Source organism: Anser anser (genome assembly GCF_964211835.1).
Source record: "Anser anser genome assembly, chromosome: 10".
NCBI classification, from domain to species: Eukaryota; Metazoa; Chordata; class Aves; order Anseriformes; family Anatidae; genus Anser; species Anser anser.
The window spans coordinates 3,983,160-4,008,229 of record NC_139730.1 but is presented as its reverse complement, the minus strand read 5'-3'; the positions used below and the strand labels follow the sequence as shown (position 1 = coordinate 4,008,229).

The 25,070-nt window shown below is 39.8% G+C and overlaps 1 protein-coding gene across 11 annotated transcripts in view; it reads left to right on the top strand.

Annotated features, from left to right (window-relative positions):
* The window catches only part of MEF2A (myocyte enhancer factor 2A), an 88,017-nt gene that overhangs the window by 42,330 nt on the left and 20,617 nt on the right, over window positions 1-25,070 (top strand). For 6 of the 11 annotated variants that reach the window (XM_083850405.1, XM_083850409.1, XM_083850404.1 and 3 more), the window contains exons 4-6: window positions 16,685-16,822; window positions 19,897-20,116; window positions 20,241-20,300. In XM_083850405.1, coding sequence (XP_083706531.1) covers window positions 16,685-16,822; window positions 19,897-20,116; window positions 20,241-20,300 — 418 coding nt within the window. Of the gene's footprint in view, window positions 1-16,487; window positions 16,620-16,684; window positions 16,823-19,896; window positions 20,117-20,240; window positions 20,301-25,070 lie in introns of all 11 variants that reach the window. The other 5 variants (XM_083850407.1, XM_083850401.1, XM_083850406.1 and 2 more) reach the window with 2 other exon arrangements.

Genomic DNA, 25,070 nt, shown 5'->3' with positions numbered 1-25,070 from the left:
TTATTCTTCTACTTACATTTGCCATATGATATTTATTTCCAGTGTGTATTTTTTCTGATGTTACTTAGTGGTAATTTTGCAGCTATCAGGTCTCTGGATTAACAATGTTGTATAGCCAGAATGTATCTCTTACTGGGTCTCACCATTGCAGGAGTATAAGAGATAGCTGTATCTAGGATTTTGGCACAATTTGGGCAAAACTCACCCAAATTCTAAATGTGACCTTTTGAGAAAAATAAAATAAAAATTGAAGAGATACGAGAGAGATCACAGTCGAAGTCTTCATTTCTTAAAATTGCACCCAAAACAGGCAGTTTGGTAAATATAAATCACAGCCTTTTCCATATTTTTTTCTTGATTTAAACACGAGGAAAGCTAAGAATGTCATGATAAAGTGATGCTATTTTTTAGTTATTATTCCATTTCTTATCTTGTCATATAAAAAAGATGAAATAAGAACTTTCCATGCCAATTTGTTTGTACTTAATCTTTCTCCTTTTATCACTGAAATTTATATTAAATTTTCTAGGAACAGGTTTCATTCTTATGATGGGGTCATGAACAGATTCGACTCACAAATTAAGTGAAAAATTACCTACTTTTTTGCTTTACAACAGAGCTGAATTGGCTCAGCAGAGAATATGACCTGCTTTGGAGCAGATGCAGTGATAGGTACAGCACGTAGGTATGCAGGGGTGTGAGAGGAGGGATGAGCAGGGGGAGAATAAGACTTCTGTACTGAAGCAGCAGCAAATTGTCAAAAGCTTGGTGCTTCATGTAATTTCACCATTAATGAATGGTTGTGGCCTGATGCAGGTCAAGTTACAACACCAGCGTTTTAGAAACATTCTGAAAGAACAACATGAAATGGCTTCTAAATTGTGCCTATTTGGAAATACAACTTAACCAATATGTATTACAAAGGAACTAAATACCTTTAAGTATATCCTAAACTAATTTAGCATAATTAATTTCATTTTAAGGAGTTATAGCTGATGTATGTATCTAGTTAACATTTAGTAATTCATTTGCATCCTTGAATGTGACAGGTAGTGTTTATTGTATTGTAGGCTCACTGCGAAACTTGTCGTGACCCACTGTGTTCCTGATGCGCTTGACGGGGGGTTTTGTTACTGTGGTAGAGGAGAAAGCTAATTCCAGGCAGGTCAGAAGCTGTATAAGGGAAGAAACAGATCTGCTGATACTTGTTTTCAGCAATGTGTAGATGGCGGTATTGTAAATGATAAAATGCAATTGATGAGACATCTTCCCCTTAGAGTTGCCTACTGCTCAATCTTGGCATAGGAATTGCTTTTGTATGCCCAGAGCTTGGTATCTCGTCTTGCTGCTGGAACGTTTGTGTGAAAACATAGTAGGAGGGAGAGCACTGATGTCTCAAATGAGTACTAGATTTTTTTAATACGTTCCCTGCACCCGTATATTTTTAATTGTACATTTTATTGCAGATGTCAATGCTCTGTTTTTATCCTATATTCTTCTCTGTGTTCCTATGTAAGAAATATGTTCTTTGAGCCATCTTGGCAGAATCAAAGATGCATGAATAGCTGGAATTTGATGTTATGCACTTGTATTTTATTTTATGTTTAGCTTTCTATCTATGCTATACGTGAAGATGGTCCTATTCCCTGCCATTTGGTAGTTCGAAAATGAAGAGAAATTGTCTTGTAACAGATAATCAGTAATCAGCTTTAAAGGATAATTTGTATGGCATTTTTGTGCTGGGACTCAACTACAGTATTCTTGAACGTTTTTTTCAATTTGAAACTGTTTTCAGCATTGGAAGAAAAGAGTAGGAAAAGGAATAGGGATTGTTTGAAATATTCTCCGTCTTGACAACATACATGGCTCTGTGGAAAAAAATTCCTTGCTAATCACAGTTAAGCACAATTGACCTAATGTGGTTGAGATAATATTCTAAATCCCTCTGAAATACGGGAGATGAGCACAGCAGGTGTTGGTGAGGTAGGTGACACTTTGGGAAGCTGCTCTTTATGGCTACTGCCCTCCTGACCTTTTACCGAAAGGCTTTTGTTCTCCAGATGCCTGTACTGTTCACTATTGCTTCTTTTCCAGGTCATGGTTTTTGAACTGTAACTGTTGTCACATGTAGTATAGCAGTTCGTTAACCATGGGTTGCTATGGTTTTTTGGTTGCAGTTGAATTAGTTCACAAGCTTGGTATGAAACAGAATGTCTGGGAATAGCACCTAGACGTACATGGATGCACACGTGGAGATGCAGAATTAGATGAGAAGTATCTTCAATTAATTGATCCCATTTTCTTCTTTAGTAGTTTTCACACTTTGCTTTATATCCGATCCATCCAATCTAGACATGCATTTGGCACAGGATTTGGGCTTCTCTATTTTGCCATTAAGAAAAACAAACACAAACAAACGTGAGTACTTTGAGTGTTTTAACTGTGTATTACTGTTGTTTGGTCCACTTGCTTTGGTCTCCAGATAGCTTCAGCTGCACTGTGGAAACAACTGGTATACATTTAAAAGAACGAAGGAGCTTAAAAAATGTTTCCAGTTGAGTAAGGAAATGACTTGATAATCTGTTCATGGTGCTGAAAAGATGTAGGCATTATTGGACTTGATTTGCGAAATGATTATGTAAATGTAATTATACGGCATATATAACATTTCAAATACTTGGAGGCAGCATGCAAATGCCTTTGAGACATCTTAAGTAGGTGATTCAGAAGGATTTATGTATGGTTAAGGACTAAATAACTTTTAGCTTACCTTAAAAAGAGAGAAAATGCATAAAAACTGAACTGCTTTGGAATATGAGTCACCAAGAAATGTGGATGTATAAATACATGTGTGTACGTACACATACTGAGTCTGTTTCTTCCTAGTGGAAGTGTCTACTGTAAACCTGACTTGTAAACAAGGTGTGGCGTGGGGTTTTATTTCCCACTCAGGGTTCAGGAAGAAATGGCTTCTTTGAAAAATTTAACATGCTGTCAAGGTAGCAAATCCTTACTTTGAACATGGGTACAGGTGTATTTCGTGCTGAGCAGAGCAGTTACCTCTCACAATGGGGTGTCGTTGCTTGCTCTCCTCCTTGTCCCCAGATTTGGGAGATTAAGTTCAAGACTTAATCCCCAGTCTTTTTTTTATTTTATCTGTTTATTGGTTTCATTAATTTTTCTGTATCTTGCATCTGGTAGCATTGTTCTATTTTATATGTAGAATGTTTTTTTAATTCTTACTTGGCCCTTCTGAAATTTCTTTGGGCATACCAGTGAATAATACTGGTGTTATTTTAACAAACAAACAAGCAAACAAGATTGTTAGTGACTTTAAGAAAGTCAAAAGTGTTAGAAAAAAATTTTGTTCTTACTTAACGTCGTTTTGTGTTCCTTCATTTCTGATATAGAAAGAATTGCCAGAAGTGGGATAGGCTTAATTTTGTACAAAAGTTCTGGCTTGCCTCTAAATAATCTAAAGCTATGCTTTCTTTGTGTCTAAACCAATGATTAAATTTAGTTTTATAGGGTTAAAAGAACTACATTTCATTTATCTCTTAACAAAAAGCCAGTGTGTTTTAGCATAAAAAATACAAAATCAGTGTGCACAGCTACTAACTTTCTTTCAGTGTCAGTGGTTGACTTCAAAACAGTAGCATTAGCTATTGTTTGTATTCTTACTGATTTAATTTTGTTGGTATTTACCATGTACCTTGATTTGAGACAGTCTTAAGAATAGCTGTGTTTACAAACCTTTACAAATTTTAAATAGAGGTCTTTTTAGACCTTCACAAATAAATTCAGAATATTCAGAGAAATTCCAGTTGTGAAGGTGACTTTTTTGTTTTTGTTTCCTGGCTGCTTTTGCAGTGTTTGAAGAATGTTTTTATTTTTGAAATATGTAGGGTGGGCGCACACAGTGCAGTTCCCCCACACTGCTCTCGAAATAGGCATCCAAGATCAGGTTCTGGGTTTGGCTGTTCTGGTGACGTTGTGTTAAGTAGGATTGAAAATCACCTGCAAGAGTACCAGCAGCTTCTCACTACTCATTAGTGCTGGAGTTCATGCAGGCAATCACACTCAGACATAATTATCTACCTTGTATTATCAAGTTCTTCAGGCTGTGCTGTCTTATGCGTTGTGCAGCTCTTGTGCTGCTGCAGGGTTCGGTGTTTCCGAAGTTCTGTATCGCCAGTTAGAACAGCAGATTTTTACTTGGCGATTTTCAAAGCGGGGACCGTAGCATCTGTTATTCGAGAGACTGACTTTGGGCAAGCTGTGCATGCAAAGAGCAGATCTCAGAACAATGCATCACCTGGAACTACAGTAAGGTAAATGACTATTCTTTCTGAAGATACTCTCGATTTGATTGTAGGGTTAACGCAGCCCCAGCTTTTGACTTTCAAGCTCAAGGGTATGACAGTTTGATCGTGTGTTCAGCTGTCAACCCTGCCAATCTGCCTGACTAACCACCTTGCAGAAGGGACAGCAGAAGTGTCAACATCTTGACCATGGGTGTTCATCAAACTGTTTTAGCACAAACCCTGAAAGAGGACAGAGAGGAGGGAGAGTGTCATTTATAGGATGCTTTACTGCTAGTTTCTTTTTGGAGCTCAGCATGTTGACATGCTGTGTTTCTGTTGAAGAAGCTTCTAACACATTGTTTTTGAACAGTTCAAATGTTTGGGCCTTTAGCTGATGGTGCTTCTGCAGAAGAGAGCTGGGGGAGTCTCTAGCCCTCCAAGACAAATTGATCTGGGTGTTCATTCTTTCCTATAACCTCCTACTCACAGATACCGAGATGTGGCTGTGATGAGAGAGTTGTTGTCATAAAATGGTGGTTGTGGTTTGCCCATGGTGTTTTACTGTGTTTTACTGAAAGTAGGGTTGCCCACCTAGGCTGTAAGATTCTTCACACTCATCTGAACAGAGGACTTGATGTTGATCCTTTCACCTCGTGTGTTTTGCTTAGTAATGTTTTTATCAGTTGAACAGAGGAAGTATTTGTGGTGGTAGTTGTTGTTGTACAGACCTATCAATCTGCTAACAGACCTTTTTTATATTGTTTCGTTCTTGTTCTTGAGAGTACTCGTAAGTTAATACACATAAAGTCTGTAATGGCTTTTCTGTGACTTACTAGTGATAGTTATGACATCTTGATAATGTCACATCACTGATCCAGTATTCCATGTGGAAGCTTGCATCTGTGTAATTTGTAGTAGACTATGGAATATAAGTTAAATCGCAATAGTGTGAATATTAACATTTAAATGATGCTTTTCTGGAATTACATCCATCAGTTACTTTCAACAGAAAGTGTTTAATGTCATTTTAATAAAAACTCCTAAGTTTATTGGGAAAATTATGAAGATATTTTAGATCCAAGTTCCTAAACATTGTCCTACTAGAAGTTCTAGCTGTACAAACTGATGGTATTTAAAGCTCCGCTCTTTTTTGCATTAATTTACAATGCGATGCTTGCTGAGTATGGTGATTTAAAAAAAAAAAAATCAAGTATGCCAGAGCCAGTCTTTGCCCAGAACTGACATTAATTATACAAGGAAGAATGAAGCTTACTCAGAGTTCGCTATCCCTGATTCCTATTCAGCCTTTTCTCTCTACCTCAGTAGATCCCATTTCTGCATCCATACCCCCCTCCCCCCCTTTCCAGGTTTGGTGGGCCCAGTCTTCAAAAGAGTTGCTTGGCTTTTGAATAATTCACTCTAAGTGAATGCAAGGAAAGGCACGTTAAATATATTCCTTTGACACAGAACTGAGAAGTTCAGTATTCAGCATGAGTTATGAAATACTTCAGCTTTATGTGCCTTAAAAGCCTAGATTCTAATTAGTTTAGCTTAGGAAGAAAAGAAATACATCTGTTTGGTACCTTACTTAATTTGTAGAGAGGTTCGTTGCTTCCTGTTGTAAATATTTATCTCAGTTGGTATTTTCAAGTACCCGTTTCCTGTTTTATTCACCTTTATTGTTTTGCTGGCTTTTTGTAAACATCTTGCAGTAGTAGTATGAGCTGGGATAATGCTGCTAGATAATGCTCATGCACCTTGCCCCAGTACCACTAGTAAAGGTAAATGAAGCTGCTTCTGACGGACATTAACATAGCCAGTTGCCATAATCTTACATGTGAATGGCATTTGAATTATTTTATGAATACTTTAATTCTACCAAAAATATTTATTGGAAATAGATGCTATTTGAGTTCTAATTATTGTTCTCATAATATTAAGTTATCTTGAGCACCAAGCCTTTGAAATAGTTTCTGTTTTCCTTTCTACTTTTCAAGCTGTAAGGAGAAATTCAGGACGTGAACTGCTTGAAGCAGCAATTTGACATTACTGCATAGGTCAGTTGGCTGTAAGAAGCCCATGGTTTGTGTATCATTGGGTTGTATGAGAGCTGGAAGATTTTTCTTAGCAAACCACTAAGCAAGTTTTGCAAGCAGAGTAGTAGATAATATTTTTCCTAAAGAATTTCTGAAAGACTCTGAAGTGAATTATGCAGCTGAGTTTGTTGCATTTGGAAACTTTCCATGTTCCATAGGACTTATCTGCAATATGGTGTTACTGAAAGGAGGCATTCAGTCAGGAACTGCCCTGCTGATGGGCTGCTTTAACCCCTGTAGGCATGCGGACAGGTATACATGGGAGGATGTGTATGTACATACGCATGCTGTCACTTGAGTGAGGATTGAAAGTAGCCCTTATGTACCATAAAATATAGGTAGATGTTCTCTGAACTTTCTTACAGATAGAACTGGATTTTGTTTGGTTCTACTCTGTTTTGTTGCAGACTGCATTACTTAAAAGGTCTATGGAATGCCTTTAATTTGTAAGTTAAGGAATAGTTTCTGCTTCCTGAAGGCTAGCATAGATCCTACTTTGTGTCTTTTGGTTTTAGTAAAAAGATTAAGATTGATTTAGACTGTCGATTTAGTACTCCTCAGTGGAAAAATTGAGTTGAAGGTACCTTCTGTAAAACAGGTAAAATGAAAACTTGCTCAGCAGTATATAATTTAATAATCTGTTATGGTGTTTAGAAAGTGAAACAAAGACAAATGCATCAAGTATCAGACTGAGACCCTAGCTTAGCTTTTCCAGAGGAAACAGTGCTATCAATACTAATGGATTACTAATCATTTTAAGCCTCAAGCACTTCATTTAGGAATGAGCAATCCAGCTGCTTCTGTAGGTGAGTAACTGCATTATAAAGTCCACAGTTCACTGAAAGTTTCTCAAAAATCGTAAACAGGATTTCAGAGCTTCCCTTCCTCACTGCTCCAGTGCATTGTGTAATATTCTGGTGGTGAGAGAGAGAAGAGTGGATTTTACAGCCTGTAAAATTGTTATTCAGTAATTGCTGGTGGTTTATCTATTTTAAAATAATATTTCACAGCAAAGATGTTTCAAACCAGAATTTAAGCTTCATACCATATCAAGTCTAAAAACCTTTTGTATGTGTTATTTTATATAAATGAGAGTTTGAATCCTGAGTGCCATCTTTATCGTATCTCGGAGGAATTTGACAGCTAGCTTTCATGTTTGGCAAGCTAAGGATACATGTTAAAATTTGCCAGATACTGGAAGTGCTCCAACATTTGAAACAAGACCCTGTCTTTTCTTAGAGTGGAATATAACAAGGACACTGATAAAATTTCAAGTCTTGAACATTTTGCGTCTGTAAATGATGAATACCTTTGCCTAAAACTGAACATAGAGCATTGTCTGAAGAGCTCTCCCTCATGTTTTACAGCCTGTTGCTCTGCAGGCTTCTAATTTCTTGGTTTTTAAAACCCTGCGTAAAGTAATTAATCCTTAAAATATTTTTCCTAACATAATATTTGGCCAAGGAATTAAAATCATTGTAACAAACTTGAACATGGTGTGCTATACTCAGAATTGTTGATGTCTAGATATGTCTTGCATAATATCAATTATTTACTTTTGATATATTTTAAACTGTTATAATACTGCTACTGATTGAGTACAAGTACAGAAAATAGTATTTAAGCTGACTAAAAGTAGAGTGCATAACTTTTTCAGCTTTCACTTAGTATACATTATTTTAGTTGGGGAGCTTGCCAGAAAGATTGGTGAGGCCTTGTTTGTTAAAAAGTGGAGCTCTCCAAGTTGTTCAGCTTTTGGAAATGTCGGTCATAATCTAATTCAACTTCTTATGCATCACACTGAAGTTTAGAAGGCTGGGCACTACTGCTTTTTTTTTTTTTTTTTTTTTTAACTGTGCTGCTCTGGTATGTATGTATTTGGGGCTATAACTAGAATGTGAAATTGTAACGGATGGCAGAACAAAATGCAATTGAAAAGTGACTGCAGTACTGGAAAGAACAGCATTAGAGCTGAATTTGAGTAGCCTCCTAACACAAAGGAAAGGAAAACAGCTTTGTGATGAAATTTGCAAATGCTTACATAGTTGAAGTTGAGAATTTTAATAGATCCAGAGGAAAATTCACAACGTCTGTAAACAATACACGAAATAATCCAGTAGATGTAATTTCTTTTGTTAACAAGAGATTCTAACCCTTGGAGATCTGAAGAAAAACGGGTTGAGGCAGGATTGCATGGGGCAGCCTTTCTCTCTGGCAAGCCAAATGGCCTGGGGGAGCCAGCCCCAGAAAAGGGGCCCTCAGCCCCCCCAGCCCTCCTCCTTCCTCCACGTGAGGGCATCTTCCAGGCTGCTCCCAGCACAGCTGCCTTTGGGCCACTCGTGGTGGGCATCACAGAGGCTCGCTGAGGTCACAGTGGCCACCGCTGCCCCGCCTTTGCCCCGGGCCCTATAAAGCAGGCCCCCCTGCAGCTGGCCCGCCACTTGCTCAGCGACTCGGTCCTCTGAGAGCCAGCGCACGCGGCAGGAAGAAGGCTAGAGAAGGAGCAAGGCGAGCGGCAGCCCTCCTCGGTGTGAGGACAGCGAAGCGGTCTGAGGAAGCACCGAGAAGGATGGCAGCTAACGAGAGGAAGACGTGTCGTGGGCAGAGGGACGGCACCTCCGGCACAAAAGACACCAGTGCCCGGGGGGCGTCTGGTGCCCGGCCCACAGACAGATATCAGCGATATCATTGGCACCGCAGCAATGCGGGGAGCAGGCCGGCCCCTCAGACATCCAGCAGCAGGGGGCCTGGGCCTAACCAGCGGTGCAGTGGTGGTGTGGAGCGAAGGCGGGAGCGTGAGGCGGAGAGCCGTGGGGAGCAGAGGCGTGCCTACCGGCCAGAATACAGCGTGGGACCCAGCCACGGCCGGAAAACAGACGGCGGCGTCGAATCCATGCCTGGAAACGAGCCGGACAGCGGCGTGGGGCGTCAACGTGGCACTGGGCGACCCCCTGGTTCGGCACCGTGGCCAGAGAACATAGCTGCTGGGAGGCATCCCGTGTGGGCAGTCCCAGGCAAGGACTGGCTTGTCCTCCTGCCTAACACCGTGGAGCCCATGGAGGTGGGTCCACAAGAAGAGGCGGAGGAGCCCATGGAAGTGGATCCACCTCGGCCACATCAGACCTGGGACTACCCCGGCAGGTCTTTGCTCTGCGCCATCAGAGCACACCAACGGCTTCTCAGCAGGGCCCGGTGAGCTCCCTACTCGTCGTCGCTCAGGCTCCATCGCAAGCATTAACTTGGAGCCACCAAACACCCGGCAATAAAGAACTCTTGCCGATTCTCGGGGGTTGTGTGAGTGCTTCTTTCCCATCTGCCAGCCCTTGTGCGAGAGATGGCAGCCCTTCTGCACAGAGCCTCGAGGAAGAGCACAAGGGAGGACTCAGCTTCCTTCGGGCTGCTGCGCTGGGGTGACAGGAGGAGTCCCCAGGGGCCACCATGCGCCTTTAACATTTGATAAAATAGACTGAGGGGTGAAAGTAGTAGCATGTAAGCGATTATAGGTGGCTAATTTCTTATATTAAGAGTGAGTTTCTGTATCTGAGTAATTGGTAACGACAGCCATGGAGAAGGCTGAGGTACTCAGCAACTTCTTTGCCTCCGTCTGCACTGGTAGACGGGCTTCCCACGTCTTTCATTTCCCTGAACCCACAGATGGAGGCTGGGGGATCAAAGTCCCACCCACTGTAAGTGAAGAGCACGTTCGAGACCACCTGATGAATCTAAACAGGTACAAGTCCGTGGGACCTGATGGCATGCATCCCAGGGTCCTGAGGGAACTGGCTGATGGAGTTGCCAAGCCTCTCTCCATCATAGCTGAAAAGTCCTGGCAGTCGGGTGATGTCCGTGGTGAGTGGAAAAATGGAAACGTCATGCCCCTACTCTTCAACAATTAAAACAAAGAGTTGGACAAAGAGCACTACTCTTCAACAGTTAAAACAATTAGGACACATTCCTTCTTAGAAAGAGCGGTCAGGCATTAGGACAGGTTGCCCAGGGAATTGGTGGAGTCACCGTCCCTGGGGGTGTTCAAGGAAAGGTTGGATGTGGTGCTTGGGGACATGGCTTAGTGGGTGACATTGGTGGTAGGGGAATGGTTGGACCAGATGATCTTGAAGGTCTTTTCCAACCTTAATTTTTCTATGCTTCTGTGATTCTAAAATTTTTTAAAAATAGAAATTAAAGCCTACAGAGATTGTGTTGATGAACTTCACATGCTAAACAGTTACTGAGTTGAATTAAGTATTTTTCTCTGGCTGCTCACTTTGCTGCGCTTAAGGTTCCCTCCTGCTTTTATTTTAGAGAGTGGCAAAATTTCTATATCCAGTATTTCTGGGTCAAGCCTTGAATTTGTGGAGCCATGCTGTTACCTGGGAGAAAAACGAAACAATGCTACTTCTGAAGCCAAGTGACCTGCAGGAAGTTTAAAAACTATAAATACGTTTCCAGTGACTAAAAATACTCCTCACAGTAGGGGAGAAACGGTGATATGTAAAGGGTGATACACAGCAGTATTGTTCAGGGTGAGAGGAGTGAAATAGTTTGTGTTATCAAAGAAGAAATTCAGCCTGGTTTTAGGCTCAACTCCTTGGCAGTAGCATGTAATACGAAGCAAATAACAAGGCAGTTGTCATGCTTTCAGCTTGCCGTTTTGCTGTATGTAAAGTCTGTAGTGGTGCATGTTGTTCTCGCCAGCCCAGCTCTCCCTGCTGCGGGAAGGTGAACTGCACAAAAGGAATATGCCTTTTTTTTTTTCTTTCTGATGTTTCACATAATAAGAATGAAAACTGGGTGGGAATCCGGTGCTGTGACCATGTCTTTTTTCTTCTTCCTTTTGTGTATGAATATCTCAGAAAAAAAGTGGGGCTTTTTAGTAGGTTGTTGTTACCAGTGATGGGTTTGGACAGTGGTTTGCAGCTGCCAGAGAGGACAGGCTATCCCCTCTGCCTACTTCGCATCTTTGGTGCTCAGCCCGTTTATTCCTGCTATGACAACTGAAAACAAACCTACCAAAAATAAGTTAGAGAATGGCCAAGGAGAACTCTCCATTGTTTTAGTGAAGGAGAAGATGGGTCACTGCAGGCTCAAACAGATGTCAGAGCTGGCTTAAGACTTTTATATCTAGGATCATGGCCTTTCTGTGGCAGTAAGTTGTTCTGTCACCTTGTCAAACTGCACCCACAGACATTTCAGCAGTTCCCTTAAAGCACGGGAAGTGCCTTTAAAGCATGGATCTCTATAATCTGCAGAGATGGAGTGAGGGACTGATCCTGAAGGCTACGGTACAGCTGAATAGCTCAGTTATCCTCAGTTCTCTATTTTACTTTTTTGATGTTCTTGAACAGTGATAGGAAAAGCTTTATTGCAATGTGGGCTGACGTTACTGGTTTCTGCATTTTATTGGTGTGAGGTTGCAGCTTCAGTCTTTTACCTCTGGATCTCCTGGTTCTTCCCATCACAGATGACAGTGGTGCTCAGTCCTATCCTTCCTGCACAGAAGCTGAGTGCTGACAATTGCATCGTGAATAAGGAGCCTTTGGACTTCGATGCAAGTGACAGCAGTGCCTTCTCCCTCCCTGCTATTGCACAGCAGCTCTCTCTGGAGCATCAGGGAACTGTAATCCTTTTTGATAACCATGGTGTCGGTGCTTACTGAAGCAGCAGTGATATTTACAAGTGTACTAGTGGAGCCTCTTCCATTACTTCATGCCTGAGGAATACTTAACACTTAGAGAATTACATTTTTTAATCAAGTGTTTACTCCAACTTTGTGCTGCTTCACATCTTTTCCATGCTTGTACTGAAATGGCATAAACAGAACTAGCCATTATTTTTATTTGAAAGGTTTGCCTTTTCCAAAGGAAATCAGTTTTTCATTTTAATCTTAGTAAAAACTTTGGAAATGTTTTTTCCTCATGGTTTGGGATGAAACACCAGCAAAAATTCTGTTTGGCCAGCTCCAATAGTAAATGCAAAAATGGAGCAGTTGACTTGGTGCACTGATAGCAACAAACATTTCCTTTCTGTAGTATTAGTAGACTACCAGAAACCTAACAGTGAAAACTTTTTTGAATGAACTTTTTTATTTTGCGCTTAGTAACGCTTTTTGAGTTTCAGGTCCTCCTACTTTTGTCCTTTAAGGCAAAAAAAGACTTCCTGAGGTGACAATTAACATAACCAACTTCTCTGCAGTTTTGCCAGCGGAACTGGTGAGGAGCCCAGATCACTGCTATCAGAAGTCTTGGCCCTTTCACCACAGTTCGGGTGGAGAGCACAAAACATGCCGCCTGTGCTTTTTGACCATCAGCAACTCTTCCTTTCACAGTCGGACATAAAAACCATTATCTTCATGGCGAAGGAGGACGGTTAGGTGTTGCCATTTGACTTTCTGCTAGCAGTAATCTGTACCTGTCAGTTCGGTTTCTGCTTTCTAGCCCTGCTGATGACCTGCAGATACTGAGCCGGTGTAAGCTTCTGTGACAGGAGATGGTTACCCTGTGACGGCCGAGTGTCGTCTGTGCACCCCCAGGGGTCACAGCAGAAATAACTGGTGTTTTTGTACGCCTTGCAGTGCGGTTTAAGTAATGTGTTGACTTGTAGAGAGAAGCTAATTATGTTTTGTTGTTGTTTTGCAGGGAGCCCTTCTGTTCCTTAGATGCTTCTTGCAGAGGCATGATTCTTCCTTTAAACTAACAAAAAGCAGTGCAATTAAAATTTCTTTGTGGGGGTGGGAGGGGTTAGGAGAACAGTGGGGCTCTTGTGCTGTGTGCTTGAATATAGTGTTTAAGCCTTTCTTTGCTAGTCCAACCTTTCTCATACAACGCCTGCTAAGCTCTGCCTTTTAAAAAATCAATATAAAACTAATAATTATTACATTTGCATATCTCTGTTTTACACAGTGGAACAAAAGCAGCTTAAAACTTCTAGGTCGTTCTGCAGTACCTCTACTACCGCGGCTGCCTGTTGCATTTGTATCGTGACTTCATATGTAACACAACTATGTTGTGTTGTTTGCTTTATTTATTTTTTTTTAAGACTTCATACCTGCCTCGTTTCCTCTTAAACGCTTACTTTGTGTGTTTTTCTGAGGAAAAATCAAAGCTTTTCCCGCATCCGTTAGTTCATGTAGTCTGACATCAAAGTTGCAGAATCTCAGTCACTGAGGGCATAGCGTAGTGTGTTGGCAAACATGTTGGAACAATTTCCAGTAATTTTGGACAAGTCTTAAAGGAAGTAGAAAGTAATGCAACTTAACTCCAAGGGCTGCGCATTCCTCTAACTGATCTGCAAAATAAGGCTTAACACCGGAGGGTAATTGCAGTGAGCGTTCAGTAGGAAGAAAATTTATGTTCTATTTTATTGTGTCTGATTTTACTCTTAAAAAAAGTCTGCCGCATCACAGCAGAGAAATAAAACTCTTTGCTATGGCAATATTCCTCAGTCTCACTAGCTTGTATCCCCCCCCCCAAGATTTCTTTTATCCGCAGAGTTGGTAAAATTTCAATCCTCATGATGATGACATCCTGGAAATAGCTCAGGTAGGGCGGGTTGTTTGCGTTCACTGGAGAAACGACAAACCTGAGCTACCGCGCCGAGGGAGGGTGGAGGCGGCACTCGCCTGTGGAATTTGGCTCCCCTGGCCCGCGGCCCCGGGCTCTTGGGGCAGAAGCTGTGGCTGGGCTGTGTCGCGCAGGCTTCGCCTGGCCCTGCGAACAGATGACAGCATTCCCCTCGCTCGTACAGCCGCGGAGCCGAAATGCTTGGCTGTGGTGTTCCTGGGCTGTGATAAAGTAGGCAGTCTTTTTATGGTTAGGTCCTCAAAGCGACAGTTCGTGTTTTAGCGATAAGGAGACAGAGCTTTGGCTATCAGGCCCAGACTTATTATCTGTAACAGCAAACCCTGGCTTAAATCCTGCCACAATGACAGGAACCCCATCTGGAGTGAGGGTTTCCAGAATCGTAATCAGGAGACACTGAGGCATTTTCCTTCCTCATGAGTCAAAGCAAAGTTAACCCCATTGTTAGCGAAAATAAAAATAACCAATTGCCAGGAGGAAGGATGCATTTTTACATTTAACTGAATGCGTTCCTTTGGATTAGAGCTGCGAGTAGGATTTTCATAGGGTCGGCAGCGTTGCATGTAGGTTTTCACTTGGTTGTTTTTTAGAGGGGGGAACTAACAAAACCCTCATGTTGTGATACTTAAAATTGCCCTAACGTTTTTATCCAGGGATGTGAAGTCGACTGAAGTACCATGCTATGTGTGCTGTGTGTTTCTTGCAAGATCTTTCCATATAATGTCCAAATCACGCCTCGAGCTCTACGCGAGGACCTACTGGGATTCTATTTAGAGCTCTCTGGGCTGCGGGGGTTAAGTGCGATGCAGATTACCCCGTGTTAACATTTTCCCTACTGATAGCAAAGTGTAGCAGGCTGGCAGCCTGACTTGGTAGGAAGGGCTGGGAGGGAGACGGGGCCCCGACCTTGAGCGGCCGGCCCTTGTATGGCCACAGCCGGATCGGTGCCCAGGGGATTGGCTGCAGGGGCGCCCGCGGTGCCTTGGCAGGTGCTGGGGGAGCTCCACCTGCTCACCCCACGTGCTGCTGCGCTCGAGCGGTGGCGTTGTCGTGGGGCTCCAGAGGCTGCGTGGGATACGCCGAGCCAGCCAAGAAACTTGAGAAGGAGTTAGGGCTTAGGGTGACCTGTGATATTAAAGGATTTCAGAGAGCGTAACTGGATTTAGGGACCGCTTTAAAGCTGAAGTAGGACTGGGCAGGGTTTTGCACAGATAGGAGCAGTAAGAAAGTTTTGTGTGTTTGTACTAGAAATTAAAGATAGCACTTGAGCAAAAAATGCTGATGGTTGCTTTAGTTGAAACTAAAACTGGTTTTTGTTTTTTTCTAAGATTCAGTATGTTATGGAAACATAGCTTCTACAGGAAAATGAATGGAATTTCTTTATGGTGCTGGGAATGTCAGCTTACGCATTGCGATTCTTTGGGGTCTCCTAGTGCAAAGTTCATAGAATTTAGCTTATCAGCAAAAGGACCCTACCCCTGTGCCTGTGTAGTCCCACTGCTGCCTTATATACTGCTAACGTGGACTTGCTGAAAAATTTAGATTGCTTTCCTCTTGAAACTTCTATTAAAACATTTAAGATTTTTCTGTGGGTAGCATTCGAAATATTATTTTGTTGAAAATGAATGCTTAGAAATTTCTGATGGCATAATAGGATGAAAAAGACAGAAAGGAATACAAATGTTATTTAATTGTTTGGCCCCAAAACCTGCAGCTTCACATCCTTTCTCAGCAGCTTCTTTGCAATGACTGCATTGTAGACAAGTTCTGTTTCGAGGGGATGTTGATGTGAGTTCTCCATCAGAAAACAGGAAGTACCCCACAAAGCAGTTGCATCAAGTTAGAGTGAAGGAGTCTGAAAAAGCTTATATTTAGCAAACTAAGTCATTTTGGAGCGGGATTATGTCATTTCTTTTTATACTTTTTTTCAGTTCTTGTTACCATGCAGGATGACTGCAGTGCAGGAAAATCCTGCCTTTGTAAACCACCGAGACCGAGCGTTACATATATTAATGTCATGCAGTAACTAAATTCAAGTGAAAAAAAATAGCAATTGTATCTGTGAGGTTGAACTATATGCTCTTTAAAATGTGAATATTACAATTGGGATGTGAAAATCAATTCATTAAAGATCCAGCAAACACTAAGATGGTTTTTAATTACTGGTGAGGACTTTAACTTCCTTCCTGTAGGCTCGAATGTTCCTTGTATGTCAAGCAACTGTACTCTATCAGCCAGTGTCTAAAGCGGTTTTTGCAGAGAACACCGGCGAGATGAAGTGGTTTTAGGTTAAAGCTACCCATGAGATGGCACCTTGGGAGAGTCCGTGCCTCTGAATGAATCTTTTCTGTTGGTGTATTATGCCACTATTTTGAAAGACTAAGCTTGTCTATTGAGTTTTGTCTGTGAAAATTTCGTGTAGTTTCAGTGGCTCTAAATGATTCAGTAGTATACAAAAGATCTTGGCAAGTTAGTATGATTTGTATGTGAATTTTCCAATTGTATTTCAGACCTTAAGAAAGAAAGGCCTTAATGGTTGTGAGAGCCCTGATGCTGACGATTACTTTGAGCACAGTCCACTATCGGAGGACAGATTCAGCAAACTAAATGAAGATAGTGATTTTATTTTCAAGCGAGGCCCTGTAAGTACTTTTATTTTATCTCTACTTTTTATTTGTTGATCCTTTTTATTAACTTCATTATTTAGGCTCTGAACAAGAAGGAACACAGAGGGTGCGACAGCCCGGACCCTGACACTTCATATGTGCTCACGCCACATACAGAAGAAAAATATAAAAAAATTAATGAAGAGTTTGATAATATGATGCGGAATCATAAAATCGCAGTGAGTACTTAAGTATGGTTTGTGCTTCTATTACATGCATGAGAATTTTCACAGATGTTGCTTACAGCTGTAAAGTGTATTGGTTTGAGAAGGGAACGCATATTTTTGTGAGGGAAAAAATGAAGTATTTATACTTGACCTTGTTAATTACATTTTATCTTAAGAAATAAAGAAGAAATTGTATTTCTAGCTTCTCATTTACGCTCACAGATTTTTACATACCTTGTCAACATGAGGTAACACTTCCAAATTTCAGGAACTTAGCTGTGTTGCCTGATTCTGCCTAAAATATTTTGTAAAGATAGATTTTATTCTGGGGTGTAGATTAGTTTATTTATGTCTTATAGCCCTTTTTCTGTCTGATCAAGACTTTACAATATGTTACAAGCAGACAAATAGAGTTGTACAGTTGTACAATATTGTTATTAAATCAGTGGAGCTTATTTTGCTGAATACTGGATTTAGAAGGGTATTTAGTTGTTTAAAGATGAAGATTAGTGCACAATGGGATCCTCAAAAAGATTAGTATTGTCTTGAAATTGCAACAGAGAACTTTCTTGCACACTGAAAGATCTTTTGAAAATTTTGTAAAGTGTCTAACCCATTTGTAGGCATAACTCAATTACTTTGGAAGGATATAATCTCCTATTCCATAGTGTGATCAGGGCATCATTTTTCATTTTAGTGTTATCTAATTAAAAAATGAGCCTTGTCATTGTCTGAACCCCATGTGTTTACTGGACAGATTGCTCATGTTCTCCTGAGTTTCATACCTCCCCTTCAATTTTGGGGTCAAAGACAAAAGGAAGACTTAGTGCAGGAGGACTTTTAGGTGAGATTTACTTGGGGATAACAGTAGTGTAAAAGTCGAATGTTCTTCGTGGAAATGTACACGATGAGTATTATAGGTGAATTATTTTCTAAGAAAACTATATGGGGTTCTGCCACTGCCTTTGAATTTTTAAACGTTGCAAATCTTGTAGCAATTAAAATAAATGGACTGGCTACATTAATTGGCACAGACCCTGGGGTAATTGAATAGCGTGTCCCTAAATGACTTGCTGATAGTGAAAATGATTTCATTGTTCACAGGAATAAGACCATCTCTGTGAAATTAACAGCAAACTGGCAGTCATGACACCTAGCACCAGTTCTTTTAGCAAGTTCTTTATGCTTGAATGCAGTCAGTATCTCTTATTTGCACTTTGTTTTGAAGCTTTTGATACCCAACACTTCTGTGTTGAGACATCTTTAGGCCTCATCCCTCGGTGTGGTACAGATGAATTGCTCTCCCTTGATTTTTGGTGGTCCTCGTGAGCAGCCCAAATTCTCCGTGTGGATATCAATATAAATAAAAAGGGGAATGTTATTTTTTTAGTTCTGTAGTTCTGTATTTGTAGTTTAAATTGCACCTGTTATGGTTCTGGTTCCAATACGTATGGGTCTTCTATAAGGATATGGTTTCTTTTATTCTAGTGCAGTATTACTGTCAAAGGATAGGAATGAGGCAAAGCATGAAGAATTCAGTCATCCTAAATGCGTACCATAGATGGGCAGATGCAGCCCTTACTGTAAGGTGTGGGGGGAAGCTGTCATTTATAGCTTCTATATTGAGAAACCTATAGAAAAATGTTCAACTGTTAACTTCTATGCATTGTTTTAAGCATACTTCAACTATTCGAGTTTAGTTTGAGTTACTTAACAGCATGCTGTGTAAAAACATCCATTTTATAGATATTAAACAGTTTCTTAAAGTAGTTTCCCATGAAGACAGGTATCAGCACAGCTTGCCATTAGTTAGATACTGTGAATGATTTGCCACCGTTCCGTTGCTGTGCTTTACTTTTTGTTTCTATCTGTGCCAAAAATTGGTAATTCTGAAGAATGCTTCAGTATGGACACTGCCATTAGTTCTCACTAGTAAGAGATTTTGTTTCTTGTGTCAAATAAGTTGTGCTTTTTTCATTAGTGTAGTTTCTGTTGTATTTCAGATGTTTGCAAAACTGTCATTCAGAAGTATCACTCTGAAGTAAATTTGAAGCTGCACATGACGAAGTATATATTGATAAATATATTTGCTGGGTCATGAATGTTTGTCATCTACATGACCTCTAAATCTGAACTATTATCTCTGTCAACAAATTCTACTGATTTTTTTATTTATCCTTAACGTGTACCTGTCATGGTTTTGTTTCAAGTTATTCTGAGAGTTGTGAAGGAAAATAGTCGCTTTTGTTTCAGAAACACATCACTGTCAAAGGATAGGAATGAGACAAAGGCCAAAGAAGTTAGTCATAACCAAATGAGTGCCATAGATGGGCAGGCATTTAAGCTTTTGATTCAAATACTTGTTGAATAACAAACATATATACTTGAGAAAAACAGTTGCCTTTTGAATAATGCTGTAAAAATTAGAATAAAAAGTTTTGCAAAAAAGATGATATTATTAAAGCAGGGATTTGCGGAACAGCTCAGAGTAACACCAATTGAAATGGCTAAATTATTGAAGTTCGTAAATTTCTAAAGATTTGTTTACGTTTTTAGTGTGTTGAAAAAACTTTGAGATAAGCAAAATTTTGGCAAGGTTATTAATAGAAAATGTTATTACTAACTATCCTTTTTTGTCTTAAAACTGACTATTTTATGATGTGCATGTTTATGCTTACATTTTGAAGATGTAACAGTTTGTTAATTTGTCAACATATTTATCTTGTTGTGGCTTTATAATAATCTAAATTAACTGATGAATTTGTTGTATTTTTGAGCTATATGAATATCTTCAGGTTGTTGTATGTGAACTTCCTCTTGGTATTTTTAAGTTTATGAGTAATTCTTCTGGAACTGTATTTATATGACGTATGAATGATATTTCAACACCAGAATCCACAACAAATGGATGTTTTAAAATTGTATGATTAATGAATTAGAGTTTCAAAACTAACATAATTAACTTTTATTTTTTACTTCAGTAATTCTTGGCAAACTTCTCGTGTATTTTAATAACATGTTCTTTCTGCGAATATGGTTAATGCTAACATTGTCGTCCTTTGTGTTCCTCATCTCCTTTCCTTCAGCCTGGCTTGCCTGCTCAGAACTTCTCGATGTCGGTTACGGTTCCAGTGTCCAATCCCAACACTTTAACCTACAGTAACCCAGGGAGTTCCCTCGTATCCCCATCGTTGGCAGCCAGTTCATCCTTAACAGACACGACCATGCTCTCCCCACCTCAGACCACCCTGCATCGGAACGTATCACCTGGGGCTCCTCAGAGACCACCGAGTACTGGCAATGCAGGTAGGATTTGTGCTTACCTTTTTTACCCTATTTTTATGTTTTGTTTAAAACAACCAGCCAACACCTACAAACAATAACAAGTTTCTAATGTATCAATGCATTTTCTTTTTTAAATTATTATTAGGTGCAATGCTGGGGACAGCTGACCTCACAGTGCCAAATGGAGCTGGTACCAGTCCAGTTGGTAAGTGCAATATCATGTCTGTGTTGAAAAATAGTATTGTGGTTTCAGTTTGTACAGTTACTTGAAAGCGATTTTTTATTTTGACTCCATCGAAAAAGTGCTTTTGGAAGTACAAAGGTCATACTTTTTTAATTGCCTTGTAATTGTTGAGTCTTGTAAATTCTTATCAGGCATTTAACTTTCTACTGCCATGCCCCTTCCACTGCAGTAACATTTGTATTTTCTACTTTAGTGGTTTTCAGTAGCTTGCTGCTCTTGCTTTTGTGTTTCTCTGCAAGTGTAATTAAAGCACTCTAGAGAGTTCTTATATTCCCCGTTTTTTCCCTTTACATGAAATTCTCTATGCTTACTAAACTATCACAATAAAGACAACTGAGCTGTTTTCTCAGCTTCAGTTTTCTGAAGATCTGGATGTTCAGTACTGGTTCTGGTGCCAATCAAAATGAAGAAAATACTGACTATATTGTTTACATTTCCATGTGTATCTTGCTAACTATTTTCTAGCAGTTATACAAAGAAAGGAATAAAGCTTGGAAGATGATAGCTAGGCTCTGTCTTAATTTTGAAAGGTGTTCAGAACAAATTAGAGACCTTGCCAAAAAATCAAATTGACAATATTTTTTGGTCTTTGGTAAATTGATATGATAGCACTTTTCCAGGTAAATAATATTTTTGTCTCATGTAAACAAAATTTAATATTCTGATAGAGAACAGGCAGATCTGAATTTTATCATGCCTCAGGAAGACAAATGATACTTCACACACCACCCTCATATTGCTTTGATTCCTTGAGATGTCTTGATAACTGAGGATTGATTTTGGAAATGTGCATAACTCTCCTTGGTAAATGTTCATGGCAAGGAATTAGAGAAGCAACTCTTGACCTTTCAGTATTTGCCCATTGGTTACTTAATGTAGCAACTGGGAACAGGTTCTTTGAAGATAAACTCCATTGATTGAATTTATGAATAAAAAATGCTGCAACTACCAGGCTGAAAGCACAGCATTGACTTTCTATTCCTTATCCATTCCTTGGCTATGTGCAGCAAATAAATATTTACGTGTGTCTTCCATTGGGTAAGCAAGATTTTGAATGGAGGAAACTTCCTCAGTAAAAAAAAATTGACTATTTTTAGAAACTGTGGAGGTCAGATGTGGATTTCTATAGTATTTCTCAAGTCAGAGTAAATAAACTTATTATCAAGACATTTCAGTCATCTTTTCCAAAATCAAGCTTTAGTAACAGCAGCTTCATGTTTATGACTCTACCTATCAGTAAGAAAATAAAACAGTTGTTTACAGCACTTGCTTTAGAATATTAAACTGGAGAAATACCCAGTTAGAGCAGCTTGGTGAACATAATTTAATGCAGTAGAAATGTTTTCCTTCTTACATTTATTAATAGTTTATGTGAAAAGTCAAAATGCATCGCTTATCTCTTGCTTTCCAGAACATCACACCTAAAATGTTACACACATACCCACTCATTTCTAAAAAGATTTTCATTCAAATAAGAGCTGTGGCTATATAAGAACAGTGGAAGATCTATAAGAAGTACCTCTAGCAAAACCCATATACCTAGTTAACACCACAGTACAGAGTTAGAGAGTACCCTAAGTTTTTAGAGCTCTGCAGTCCACTAGGGTATGGCATGGCTTCTTTCAAATATTGTCAGCTGCACAGTAACCTTCTCAGTTGCAACCAAAATTAAGAAACCATGCATAAACAGACTGAGTCAACCTGCTAACCTGTCAATTTCAGTGTGGCAGCTGCTAATGAATTGTGTACATCAAGTTGATGTCTGCAGAAAACAATGGTTTTAATTTGTTGCTACATTTACTGCAGAATTCACTTTCAACAAAATATATCTCATTTTTTTAGCCCTGTCTGTTCTCTTATACTTTTCAAGAATGGAGAATTCTCCTATGGATATAGTTGTGAAAGGTCATGTGTTCATTTTGCAGCTCTCTAAAGGAGAGGTGTCAAAGATGAAGATGGAGTACCTGCAATCTAGATGTAAAAATACCCGTATTTTCAGATATACAAAGCAAAAACCCAGCTTTTACCATTACGAAGTTCTGAGCGTTTGAGATTTTGTTCTCTTTTTCATCTGAAACATACTTATACCCTTTAATCTCCTGGTGAGAAACAAGTAGAGGTTATCTTGGGACCTAGTTCAAGCAACAACGTTGCATAAAATGGCTCATTTAATTCATATGAGTCTTTTTTGTTTTCCTCATGTCCTATGTAACTTGGTTGGAATAGATAGGATTTGCTTTAACGGTCAATCTGCCAACAACAGCTTTTCTGTGGAAAATAGCTTTTTCTGATGAGTAAAAATATCTGCGTGTTGTAGCAAAGATTGGTAGATGGCTTTTTATGTTTAGAACAGAAAATTTTGTGATCATTTTACAATACTGAGAGCTTATTTCACATGCAGCTGTCATAACTCTGAAAAAGCTTTTCTTTTATAATTTTTTATAAAAAGTTAAACCACCACATGAAAACTTCAGCAGATTTTTTTCACTTAGCAAATGTATCAGTTTTGAGAGAGAGAAAATGTTCTACGTTTGTCTTTGCTTTTGAGCTAATTCATTTTTTTCTGTTAATTAGATATTTTGGAGCTAGAATTTTCATGATGCTGTTGTCCATGATCAGTGTTAATTAACCCTGTTCAGTTTGTGATGGGCATCTAATATACTTCAACAATCCAGTATCCCCAGCGTGTGTACAGTTTGCTATTTGTTATCAAGATCATCATGGTTTGAATGCATGCTGCATGGCTTTATTATTCCTTTCCAAAGGGTGTGGATTCTGTTACCCACGCACACCATCACTTGCTCTGAATAACCAAATACAAGGGAGAGATTCTTTGACTTTGAAAGGATACTTGATGGACAGATCACCTTCAAATTTGTCACAAGGAGGTCTGCTTCACTATGTTCCAGTAGATTTGGTGGTATTTGTCAATGAAGTGCACTGTCACTGAAGCTGTCCCGTTCTTGATAACTCTAAAAATTGGAAAGGCTTAAAAGGAGTACCATTGTTAACCAATTTCTACTTTTGCTCCAATGCCTTTTTCATATGGTGTTGAGTGAGATCCATGCAAAAGACCTGAGCTGCCACTTGGGACTGTGGCCTTTATTGCTAAGGTTTCATGAAAAACACAAACCCTGAGACCTTTGAACTGTGGTGAGCTCCTAAAGTACTTCCCAGTCCTCGGTGACTTTGAAGGAGCTGTTGAGAGAGTCTTTATAGTCTTGCAGGGACACAATATAATCTGTCTGTAAGTCTCTTTGTCAGTGAAGTAGCCCTTCTAATCAGTAATGCAGCGTATGGATCCTGTTCATCTAGGAAATTCTTTCCTCTTTCGATTTTGTCATCAGAAAGAATGGATAAGAAAGATACAGTTGTCTTGAATACTGAATTTCTCCTCTTCATTCTGGATCCACGTCTTCTGTAATATCCTCACTAATCTTCAGGTTCTGAGAATGTGAAGTAACTTCATGTGTATTGAATTTCTTTGGACTAGAGCTGACGGATATAACTGCTTGAACAACTGTGTCTTGTGAGCTACTGGATCCCTACTAAGAGCCGATCTAGATCATGTGTCATCTTTTACCATGATACCATGACATCAGGAAGAATTACGCGGAGGTGCATTAACAGCTTGCTTGCAACTGTTAACCTGCCTTGTGCATTTCCAGAAAGGGATCGAGATGGGACTGTGAAAAGACCACACCGGTAAATGGTTCGTTTTATCTTGAGGGCTTGTCTGATTGGGAGACATTTTCTACATGCCTAAGGATGAAACGATCTTTCAGATTGGTCTTTCACAAGTCTGGTAAGCAAAACAGCTAACAATATGCGGCAGTTCCCAAAAGGCTTCAATTAACAAAACATCTTTCTTCGCATACCTTTCTCTTCATGTTGTTTTGCTTCTTAAATGAAAGAGAGCACCTTATGAGAAGTATACGACTAACTACAAAAAAACTACCTCTTGCAGGAGTTTTGCTTAAAATTGGATTGATGCTACCAAAGGCTTCCTGAAGGAATCACTTCCTTCACCCTCTGCCCCACACCCAAACTCACCATTTTGTATCATCTGTGTCAGATAAACAGCTTAGCACCGTTGTGCCCTAGGAAAGCAGCTGTAAACCTTGAGCAAATTCCTGCTTAAGGTTGTACCTGTGGTACTACTTGTCTGCTGTACTTACTCTGTAGTGTGACAGGTAGTATCTGTCAGAGGTAGTCTTTCATTTGACACAGTTCCTCACTTCATAGCTTGTATTGATGTTCAAGTGATCCAAAATGTAGTGGACAAAGGTTCTTGCTCTGTAGTCTCAGTAGTGTTGGCATAATGTTTTGCCTTGCTCTGATGTTCAGGGTTACCCAGGTAAATACAAGTCAGTGTTTCACTCTTCTCTAAGGAAGAAGTTGAAGGATGCCTGAACAACGCTGAGAGCAGCCTGTTCACCCTTGCACCTTACAGCTTCCAAGCTCTCCTCGAGGAAGACTACTGAAAGTGGACTGCAGACCAGCTGGTTCGCTGAACCCTTCTCCTTTGCTAGATGCAGACCCAGTTGTCAGCACATTTAAAAAAAAAAAAAAAAAAAAATTTGATCCGTCCATCGTCCTCTGATTAGATGTGCTCATGAGAAATGATGGGCTAATATTGACATGGAAAATAAGCTGGTAGAGGAAAGCATTTGAGTTTTTCTAATTGTAGCAAAATATTCTTGGAAACAACACATCAGCATGTGATCACTT